General features: G+C 42.7%; 1 protein-coding gene across 1 annotated transcript in view; it reads right to left on the minus strand.

Moving 5' to 3' along the window:
- The window catches only part of SLX4 (SLX4 structure-specific endonuclease subunit), a 21851-nt gene extending 19168 nt beyond the window's left edge, over window positions 1-2683 (minus strand). The window contains exons 1-3 of the mRNA XM_009881940.1: window positions 2314-2683; window positions 875-1138; window positions 1-57 (exon numbers count right to left, since the gene is read on the minus strand). The exon at window positions 1-57 is cut by the window's left edge and continues 163 nt beyond it. Of these exons, the coding sequence (XP_009880242.1) occupies window positions 1-57; window positions 875-1138; window positions 2314-2683 (691 nt within the window). The remainder of the gene's footprint in view (window positions 58-874; window positions 1139-2313) is intronic.
- Window positions 2684-11941: the final 9258 nt, after the last annotated feature.

The raw sequence follows: 11941 nt of genomic DNA on the forward strand, positions 1-11941 counted from the left end.
GCTGAAGAGCCAAAGCCAGAGCGCCGTCATGCTCCATGGATGGAAGATGGTGGGTATCTGGCAAAGAAGGGAGAGATGATCTAAGATAGAAAACTAAGAATCCTGTATGAAAGAAGCTGTTATGCTTGTCACTATTAGTTTATTAAACTAGACATGTAAAAAGAAACTGCAATCTTTCTCTTGCATCTTCATCTTTGATCTCTCACAAGGGAATGTACAAACTGCACTATAAATGCCACAGGCCTGCACTAGCCGAGGAGCAGGAGGTGGCAATTTGTTCACAGTACATCACACACTGAGCCAAATGAAGGGTAAGTTTTGGCTAAAGTTCCTGGGGAGAACATGGGATCTTTTACACCACATATTAAACACAGCAGATTTTCATGTCCACACAGAACCAACAGGGCCTTGACTTAGGAAGAACCAAACCAGAAAAAAATTGCTGTCAATTTAATTCATCTGCATAGAACACATTACTTTGGAAGAGTGCTTGGAGATCTACCAAAGACAGGGCCTACCTAAGAGTCACATTTACCTAACAGCTGCCAAACACTGTCCCGAGGGAAGGGTGACAAAGTTCACTGATCCTGTTGGAATTTCAACCTGTTTCCAAGAAGACAATTATCCCTCCAGAATCGAGCATAAGGTTAATTCAGCCTCAGAGAAAAGCTGGGAGAACAGTATGGATAGTCCTTTAACAATAGAGAAAGCAAGTTTTCTAAGCGATCCAGAGTGATTTATTCAGTGCTGCACACTGAGCCACTAGGCTAGCTGGGAACAAAGCCCAGGAATCCGGACTGCTTCTCATGCAACCATTCTCACCAGCCCACAGCACTCTTTTCTTCACGTACAAGAGCTAACAGGAGAAACGTACCATTCTCTGGTGGGTTCTGCTCCTGGCTTTCGTCAGAGAAATCCCTGCTGGCTACAGACTTTGGCAAGCTATTGTCTGCGCTGTGCTTCAGCTGTTCAGGTGCTACTCTCTTGAACTGCTGCATCCTCTCCACTACCAGCTCTGCTACCCGCATCTTCGACCCTGCGAGCGGCGGTATCTTTGAGGTGGGTGAAGAGCAGGTCCCTGGCTGCGTAGCAGGGTGGAAGGATAATGTAGCCTGGGAACAGCCACTCAGAGTATTTACTAGAGGGGGAGAAAACACCAGAGCTTTACCAGTCAGTTTTAAGCACATAGCTGAGCTGCCCAGAGAGCTGCTGGGAAGCCTTCCCCTACAGCAGCCTAAGCCAGACTCAGTTTTGCAACAGCCATTCTTAGAGGAAGAAGCGAACAATGTGTTTAGTTATTACATGACTTTATAGTTGATCACCACAGTAACAGTATCAGGCTTCTGTGCTGCAGTGGAGTTTAGGTATCTCTATATCCCTTTTAGAGGAAGGAATATTAAGGAAGGTCTCACCTCAAGGTCACTAGCAGGAACAACAAGCAAGGCAGCCCTACCGCCCCACTTTCCCCAGCATTCCCACCACAGAATGTCCTGTGGTTCCTGCTGTTCTTCACTCTGATCTCCAAACCCTCTCTGTGACACGAACTTTCAGGCTCTGAGCTGAAGGGCCCGTGAGTTCCCAAAGAGAGGTGGTAACAAGCAGCAGGCAGAGGCGATGCCAGACCACTGCTCTGCTTGAGGTACACCGTGGTTATGGGCAGCATGTAAGATGGGACCAAATATCTCACCAGACCATTATCTTGTCTCTGAGTACAGTCAACAGCACCTACTTAAGAAAGGGCAATCAGGACAGGACAGGAACAAAATAATCCTTCTATTGGCTGACCTTATTTATCAGTTTAAGGACTTCCTGCACTGGTGACTGCATTCTGGCCATCACGTTTAATAACCATTGAAGGACTAATCCTTTATGAATTAATCCAACAGCTTTCTTAACTTGTTTATATTTCTGGCCTCAACAACATCCAGTGGCAATATATTTCACAACACAACGATGCACCGGGTGAAAAAGCACCTCAATATATTCTTAGCTTGCTTCTAGATTATTTGAGGGTGTTTTTCTCAGTTCCGATTTTGCAAAAAACAGTGAATAATGACTCCCTAACACATCACTTTGTACCAAGGCTTCACCTTACTGAAGGACATCTTCTGCCTGTAGCACAGACCGCACTCCTAGGTTAAACCCCTGGATAAGCCTAAGTAGCTAAGGATAGATGGAAACACAAGATGCAAGCCTGCTTCAACCAGTGCTGCTATGCATCCCCTCCAGCTGGACTTCTGAAGAGCCCCGCTGAACTACAGAGTGCTTTCAGTCCTTGCCTGTGTTCTGTTTGAAAGATTTTGGTTCACTCACCTGTCAGGGTCCTCTGGCTACACTCACCAGCCACTGTGCCCAGCTGGCTGGCAGGGAAAGGGGTTCTCTTTCCATCCCCTTGTGCCGTCTCACCACTACTACAGGCCACAGCGCCACCATCTTCTTTGTGCACCAACGTTTGTTCCTTTGGACCCCAATCTTGAGACAAGTTTGTTGCCTTCGCTGCTGGTAAGTGATGATGGGTTTGGCTCTTTGCAGCAGCTTTGCCTCTTCTTAATTTGCTTTTTGCTGCAGTGGTCTTTGACCTGTTCTGAGCTCTCTTTGCTGCCTCAGCATCCCCAGCTTTTTTCTTTGCTCTACCCAAAAGATTTGCCCACAACTCTTTAAAATCACTGTCCTGTTCATCCATTGGCCTGCAGGTTCCAGTAACACTGTGGCCTAACGACACTGTGAGGACACGAGGGCAGGTGAAGACAGCAGAGTCAGTTCAGGTTTGCATCCTCCATGACCTGCAATTTTCACCGAGTCCCTTCCACCACCTCAAAGATCTCCATTCGCCAGACTTCAACGAGGTCAACACAGTGGGCACCTCTCCGCTGTTCAGACAGTTCATTCTTCCACACTTAATTCACAGCCATTTCATAGAGCACATTCTCTCTCCAAGGACCTCGCTTGCTTTTACACCTAACGCATCGACAAGTTGGTTCTTTAGAGGTCTCTAGACCATAAGTTAAGCACCTCGGTTCATACAGAGCATGCATAGGATCTTCGGGATATGCTATAGGACTTCAGAAAGACACTTAAAGCCCTAAAAAATAAAATAAAATAGAGGTGATTATGTAGGATGGTATGTGCAGATGCACTGTGGGACAGAGCTGGGCTAGGACTTTGAAGGAGGAGAGAATTTGTATAAAATAGTAAGATGAGAAAAAGCACGTATTGACCCAAAACACTATCACTGTAATTGTATTACAGACAAGCACAAGCCACGTTAGGAAAGAAGAGGAAAGCGTTCAAAACAGATATCTGATACTGGGTAGGCTTTTGTCCTGGAGCTCAGGATTTGAGACTGCCCTCAAATCTTTTAAAATGTATTCATACTTACATTTATATAACACAAGACCAGAGAATGCAGCAGGGGAGGAAAAAAACCCCATCCTTCAGATCAAGCAGCTATTCTACAGTGTAAAATTCTGCTTTGCGACACAGCAGCTTTAAAGAGGAGAGCCCGACCTCATTTTGAGAAGTAAATAAAGGCAGTTTCTGGCATTTCAGAAGGGTTTCTGGGACACGTGTGAGAACAACTCTCTCCAACATGTTCACCCTTTCTCTCTTCTTACGCCATGGCTGCTCACATTCAGCATTAGCTCTCCTGCCAATACTGAACTCTTCCTCCGAGGACTCAATAAACCACGGCACTGACCATGTTTCCCAAACTGCAGTCAAATACACAAGGTAAACAGACTAAACAAACGGTATTTTTAAATGAGTTTCTTAATCTTTTCAGCTACAGTAAGAAGAGCAGTACTAGCTAGAGATTACTTGGAACAGCACTAGGTACAACGTCCAGATGGAAATGCCATCAAGCCCCAGGCAACATTAAAACTAGATGTCTATTCTTAGACATTTTGATTGTCCTCTTCTTCCTAGTCCTGAGTTCACTATGGTTCTGGCTATTTTACCAGAGGTTTTATATTGCTCCCCAAACCTATTTCTTTCAAGCCTAAACCAGAGTGTTTCACTTGGAATGGCAGCAGCTGTGGTTCAGTTTCTCCAGTAAAGCTCTGGGCACAGAAAGATTCAAAAAGCAGGAAAAACACATGCGAGATTGTTTTCTCAAATGGCTTGGCTGCAGACATGCGAGGCTAAGGAATGCTGGTTACACACTTTCATGGGTCAGCCTTTCCTATAAGCAATTACAGATGTTAATGGATTTATTTATTTTAAACTCAGGCTCCCAAACCAGCAGAGGATTTTGCTGTGAATCTCGGAGTCATTTCCTGTTAGAGAGAAACTGAAGTTTTATGTAGCCAGTTCATAAATTTAATTTTCCTGGACAGAATCTTGGTGCAGTTATCACTGTAAATTGACCATTTTCTTCTAAGTAGGAGACAGCATGTGGAGAAAAACAGAATCTCACATCCTCCGTGGCTTTAAATACCTCTCACAGACACATTTGTACTGTCATATTATTTATGGCGAGTTCCTGATATTAAACTTCGCAACAGATCAGCACTTTTGCTTTTGCAATCAGTGCTCAGTGCCCCAGGTAGACCAAGTCAGACATAGAAACGATGCAAAAGTAACTAAGAATTTATCTGTCTTACTCCTCCCTTTCCAGCCTTGTATTTACAGGCTCCTGCTCTGTTCAACATCTCAGTATTTCTGATGCTGCTGCTATTGGTGTACCTAACAGCCAGTTTTGGCAACAGTTTGTAGAGCTCCAAAAGTAATGGCTTTGAAAATAATTTCTTTCAGTATAGCATTCAATTCGATTTAGAAAATTTTAGGACTCAACAAATCACAAAGCTGGTCAAATAAAATAAACAGCAGCACTCACCTATCCACTTGGATGCCAAATCTATAGCACAGCTGTGCCCTTCAAGTGCGGATCAGCAAAATGGTACAAAGCAGGAACAACAAGAATGAAAGACGGAACCTGGAAAATGGAAGGAAAAGGTTAGATTTAGTGTATTTTGTACTGACTGCTCTTTTTGCTCAAGGTCCAAGTTGCAGGGGGAGAGAAACAGCAATAGCACGTGCTCTAATGGTGCTAAGTTCTGCCATTTCCATTGACCTGCGTACTTGAAATATGTAGGTGAGTTAGATGCATTGCTCAGGGGCTGTTCAGCTCAGCAGCGTGTCCCCAGCAGCGAGCAGCACCACAGGCTGCTGCAGGAAAAGCTCAGAACCCTTCAGAAGGCAGAGCAGGCCAGTCAGACTGGATAAAGCCCCGAGGAACCTGGTCTGACCCCATAGCTGACCCTGCTTTGAGCAGGACATTGGACTAGAGACCTCCTGAGGTCACTTCCAACCTGAGTTATCTTCTGGTCCTACAAATAGTCAGTCCTTGCTTTTTCCACTTAGGACTAATTTTGTTTCATAGTAACTTTCTTGAAACCAGAACCACAACAGTTAATTCTTCTATCCATCACTGTTACTATCATAACCCTCCAGCCATGCAATACTCTCACCTTTTTGATCCTGCCATTTTTAGGCTCACAGGCATCTACTGAATTGAGTTCCCTAGTTTAACTGAAAAAATCCAGCAGAAAGCATCCCTTTTACTCTTCTGTTTGCTTTCTTGGTAATTCACTGACTGTCTTCTGTTGAGACAAATACACTCTCTTTAGATCACTCAGTATTTTATTAAATTATATGTATCACATCCTCCAGTATCTGCAGTCTAAAATAAGTCCTGGACTTTTTTCCTAGGAGAATCTTTCCTGGCCCCTCACCATCTCCATCAGCACTCCCTGAACCTCCTTCACTGTCCGTTGCTTCTTCTAAGACACGTTGACCAGTACTGCAGACAGCAGAGTGCTGATACTGATGAAGCTTTACATTGTTCACATTCCTTCCTCATCGAGGCCTCGCAGACCCTAACATCTCCTCTGCTTTGTTTTGAAAGCACCTGCCTGTCAAGCAAAGGTTTTACCTGAACAGAGATGCCCAGGGCTCTTTCAGTATCTGCTATCGTTAAGATGTTCCATATGATTTATCTCTTTTTCCACCTCGATGCTCTACTTCACACTCCTCCACACTGAAGTTCACATCTACTGTGTCACCTGCAGCTCGGAGCCGGCTGGAACCACCTCTGATATCGACTGTGCTGAAAAAGCTGTGTCACTGCCCAGGCACACACCGAGGTGGATTCAGAACAAACCCTTGGATGCTCTTTGCTACCTCTCAGCCAATTTCCTCTCTCAGATTGTTTACCATGCACGATAACTCTTTCTCTCTTTCCCCCTTCTGATTTCTGAGCAAGCTACATTAATCCATTCTTAATTTGCTGATTTGTTGACAAATTCAAAAGACTCCATTAGACTACCGAGAGACAGCCTACTGGAGAAACTACGCTACCATGTTGATAAGATGCTATCAGGTTAAAAATATATAATGACAGACATCCACAAATAACCTGATGATCATTTCAACCAGTTTAATAGGTACATATAAAAGACTTACTGCCTTGTAATTACTTGGTTCAACCACGGAATCCTTCTTAAAAAAAAACCAAACAAACCACAAAACAACAGGTGAAACATCTGCTACCCTCCTACCTTTCAGAGCAGCTTCTCTTTTAACTACTTAAAGCGTATGTATTTCTAGCAGCAGTCCAACCACTTGGCACTATCTCTTCTGAGCTCTCAAATATACAATGTCCACTCCTGCCCACTTGCTGCTTAAAACTGTCTTTGTCCCAGGAACAATTCTCCTGCCATTTCAGTCTCCAAGAATACATCACCATTATGGCTAGAAAGCGCAGAGCAATGCCAGGTAGGCCTCAACGACTCATACCCAGTAGATACCTTCTCCCCTCTCCACCCTGCAGCGGTGCCTCAGTATATATCCCTCCTCAATTACTCATCTTTAAAGAAAGCCTGACCCTATAGCTTCAAAAAAGGAAAGTGTCGTGCTACCTTGGGGCCGTATTCCTACGTTTTGCAAGAAATACTACAGGAAGTGGGATTATTTAACACTAGAAAGTGAGGCAAAAAGTCACCTGAACTTTTTTTCCATATATACCATTTCCTTGTGGTGAAAGTACAACCCACCCCATTCTGCAGACAGATCCTCTCCCCTCATCTCCACCAGTGAGGCCACATTCCTAACTGGGTGCAGGAAGACATGGCTCTGAGCCTGCAGCACCCGTCTCCACTAGAGGGGAAACATGGAGTGAGGCCGTCTGCGTGTGCCCGGCAGAGTGGGTTGCTGCAGGAAGGGCGGCACCTTTCTTGGCAGGAGCGCCTTCTCCCACTTCCTCTACCAGCAAGATCAACATAGGAGTGGTCTGGACAGTCCCGTAAGGCTGGCCAGAACGTAAGGGAAAGTCAAAGAATGGGATCAAAGTGACTGATAGCGCCTCTCTCTTCAGAAATTAGTTAACTGCCATGGCCTGTATGAACCTAGGCTGCTAATTACAGAGTGTTGACAGCAGACAGGATGATGGGATGCATACTGTTGCGCTGGCACCGAAACTTTTAGTACCCTCTCCCCTCTCTTTTTTTTTTTTTAAAAAGTTGCAGCCTGAAGATCTGAAGGTTGGTAGCAAAACTTTCAATCAAGCCAGTCCAAATACTGCAAAAGGAAAGAATGTCTGTAGTGTTTGTTCTGGAAACCACACCAGAAGGCGGTCCCTAGGGATTCTTCCAGACCAAATCCTGTAAATAAATCTTCCAACAGGTTCCCGATGGAGAAGAACCTACATGTCAATGGTGTAACTTCTGAAAAACCGTATTATCCTCCATACTTTTAGAGACCTCTTCACTAGAGCCTGTTCTCCCCAGGTCCCTGAATTAACCAATACCTTTATCACTGACTCGACTCTACAAAGACACGATCTGTACAGTGCGGGGTCTCTGTGTTTGTGGAAGTACAAATATATTAACACGGAGGACAGCAGCTCCTGTCCTGGCAGGAGAGAACAGATCTAAGTGCAGAACAGGAATTCCAAGTCAGGTACCAACCCTCTTGTCCTGGTCTTTGCCAGTGCTCCTGTGCCCGAAAAGGATAACAAAACCAGACGTGGAAATATAGGAAATGACAAATTAACTCAAGTCTATATAAGTAAGGAAATGATAGCTAGGAAAATCATAACCAGACTCTAACGAGCAATCTTAGCAATAACCAGTATCAATGCCTACCTGACACTACCCACTCCCATTACCTGATATCCCATCAGAGCACCACGCTCACATTTCATTTAAAGACTACACCTCCCCCTGCTAGTCCCTTGTGCATATGGTAAAGCATTTCATAGCCGGTATGAAACCTAGCACATTCCAGACATGAATTTTAAATCACTACTTACATGACAAAATACCCTTCAATCCTTCAAATTCTGTAGAAACCAACCTTACCTTATAAAGCACTTCACCGCAATAGAAATTTTTACTTTATACCTCCTCTGGAAGGATAAAGGGGAAGTGAACGCAAAAATAAAAACTAACGGTTGCTCAGGTGCAAATGCTCATGGTTTGTATGCAAACACAGTAGCATACAAATCACATATATATGCAGCTGGTGTTTTAAAAATGCTTATTTGATTTGATGGAAAACAACAAAAAGTATTAATTTAAACAGAAAGATACGATTGAGAATTAAGGACTGAATAAAAACATTTCACTAGAGGCCCAAAAAGTCAATAAAGAGAACATTAAAATCTAATTTGGTTTTCAGAGAAACAGAAGTAATGAGAATAATAATAAAAACAAATATGTAAAATAACATCACGATAAGGGAGTTGGATAGCACTGAATATAAACAAGGAATTGTATTAAAATGAGGAGGAGGTAAAATTTCACAAGATTAGTTTTCTGGTCAGAAAAGTTAAGGACTCTCAAAAAGATCTTTTGGTGTACATCAAAACCAAAAAAGAAAAACCTACCAAGGCTGCTAGATCATCATAAAACAAATTGTAAAACTGTTAACACTGAGAGTACGCAGAACAAAATATTCTTATAATATCCATCCCACAATGTTGATGAAAATAGCCTCTTCTAACAGGAATCCAAAGCGTACTGAACAGCAGCTATTGAAGGTATTTCTGTCAACAGAATCGGATCATTTGCAAGCAGAAGTCACTGTGATTTTTCAAAAAGGACAATTAGGGAAGTAAACACCCATCTTTCAGACTGAGATCAACACCAGGCAGTTGAAAAAATGGCTTATATGGGAATTGACGAATAAAGATGGATAATACAATTAATAACAATCAACACAGTTTTATGAAAACCAAAATGTCCTACGTCAAGCTAATACCTTTTTAATGAGACCTCTGTGTGTTAACAGAGGTGTAATTCTTTTGTAAACCATTAAAGAAGCATCGAGGGACAAAATGATTAATTAAAATCACACAAAATCAATACAACACATTTAAAATTTCTAAAATGTCGCTAGATAGGTTTCAAAATGCAACTGCAAAGATCAGTCATTGTGCACATACTTCTAGTACCATCCCACAGCAATTAACTCTCTGCCTATCTTGTTTTCTATTATTCAGACTTAGGAAATGAGTTAGGAGAGACATAAACCACCACTGATCAAGCTGTCTGATGATGCAGACAAAGGAACCGTTAGATAGTGTTGATGACAGACAGAGGCAGAATGGTGCAGACCACTTGGTAAACTAGCACAAAGTCATTGTTTTGGGACAGGGCCATACTTCCAAGATGGGTAAATATGTAGCAATCTATCCCGGGAAGCAACGACTACAAAGGAGTCAGGAGTCCAGACAGATAATCAGAAGAATGGCAGGTCCCTATACCAGGCTGTGGCCACACTGTAACAGTAAAAAGGTTATATTTCCTTTACAGTGGCAAAATTGTTACAGTGAACCTACAGCACAATCCATTCAAAAGAGGATGCCTTTTCAGTGGCCGGTACAAAGCCTTGCCCAGCACATCATTCTTCCAAACCAACCACCACATCACCTCGTCCCAGGGGTCTGACCCCACTCCGATAGGGGCAGTTTGACCATGTCAGACAACTCTATCATTTCGTAGCTCAAGAATGGAGTAATCAATGTTACAGATGTTTATGGCAAAAAAAATAATCAACAGAATAACTAATGAAAAAGGGAACATAAAGAGAAATAAGAACACTTCAACATTAAATACTCAAGCCATTTCTCTCCAGGAAGACACTGTCATTCTTAAGGACATGTTCACTTAAAACAATGTAAGTTCTACTGATACTATTTTTTCCCAAAATGTGCAGCTTCCGATTTGTGACTATGTTGCAACTTATCATCACAAAAGCCAAATATAAAGTGAAATTTAACACAGTATCTTGATTTTCCTATATTCTCTAAAATAGAAAGATGCTTGCTTTGAAAAGGTAACCAAACTCATCACGGATTTCTAAAGGTGATTTAATCATCTATCTTCTACACTCACACTTCATTATTTTGTACCAATGAGTATCTTGTTCCCTTCTCAGCTAAAATCACATGTAAGAGCTACAGTAAAACACACTACTTTGTGGGTATGTTCCTTTATGATGTTTCCATGCTTTGATATCTGTTCTTCATACTCCAGCATCCATTGTAAACAGGCTTGGTTTACTTTTCTGAAAATACACTTTAAAATTCTTTCCTATTAAAATACCTTCTCCTTTTATTAACTTAGTTCATTCACCTTCTCAATATCCAAATATATTGTTACCTATAGACTTGCTGTGAGTGTTCTGGGAACCTCTAGTATCATACCAATGATCTCAGGGATGCATAAATGTGTGTCTTCCACAGACTGCTACAACAACAGCAAGAAGTCAGCTCTCAGACAACAATGTCAATTCCTCTTTGTTTAGATTTCAGGAAAATTCTTTCTAGAGACTCTGGACAAGGGCCTTGAATTCAACTGAAGACACCAAAGTATAACTTGCGTTTCACTAGCATACAATAATATGTCAAACATACTGTTTCAATTTACATTTTCTACCATTTCACAGTTTCTTTGGAAAAAAAAAAACTTTGTAAAAAAACCTGTGGGAAAAGCAAATGCCCAAAAGCACTTGAGGTCCATTTTCTTCCAAATGTAAAGCTTATGACAAAAATCCTGTTTCTGTTTCTAGCCTGCATCTGACGCATCCGTATAGTGTTAAGCAATAAAATGACTTCTGACTATCCAGAAAACTGTTTTAATCCAAACAGCAAAATCAAAGGAGAGAGGAGGGACCAGGAGGGAGATGAAAAATAGCATCTTAGATAGATATGAAAGCCAATCACACAAGGGTTTTTTGGTAGGTAAAACAGCAACTGTACCCAGCCTGTGATTTTTGAGTTGATAAAGAAACCAACAGACTGAGCATCAGTCAACATTACTGCCTCTGGCCTTTACTAGAGTCAAACTATTTAGTACAAATAATATATATTTTTCCTCAGCAAATGTCTATTTTTGGCTTTATTTAAAAACAGCACATTTAAAAGAGGCACCTGTGTATTTGCAGGATCAGGGACAAAGTGTTGTCAGTAAAACAGCTGCCACCCACTGCTTCCCCTCAAGGCAGGCCCATACGCTGTTCCTTGTGTCCCTGAGCCTGGAAGAGAAAGGTAAAATTCCACGTTGCTTCATGAAGCAGCTGACAAGACTCCCCAGAATCACCTTCCCTGATAACACTGCTTGAAAGAAGCTTGCTTTGAGAGTTCAAAAGTTTTTCCTGAATCTTCCTAGTCAAGGTATGCCACCCTCGCAACCAGCCCTTCCATTGAACAGCTTTGCCTTTGCTTCATCACTGAATTTTTACTTTTGCTGCCACATTAATGTCGAGGATGGAGCTTCACCCTACCCAGCAGCTGCGGTGCAGCCGTGAGCGACCCCACCAAACCCACCTTGTGGCCCCCCAACGCGTCAGGGCTTCGAGGCCACGCTCGGCGGTGCCCAGGGCTCTGACAGGCCCCAGAGGGCCAAGGCCCGGCCTCACCTCAGGGAGGCCCGTGGCCACC

This window comes from Charadrius vociferus, unplaced genomic scaffold (genome assembly GCF_000708025.1).
Source record: "Charadrius vociferus isolate BGI_N301 unplaced genomic scaffold, ASM70802v2 scaffold593, whole genome shotgun sequence".
Classification (NCBI taxonomy): Eukaryota; Metazoa; Chordata; class Aves; order Charadriiformes; family Charadriidae; genus Charadrius; species Charadrius vociferus.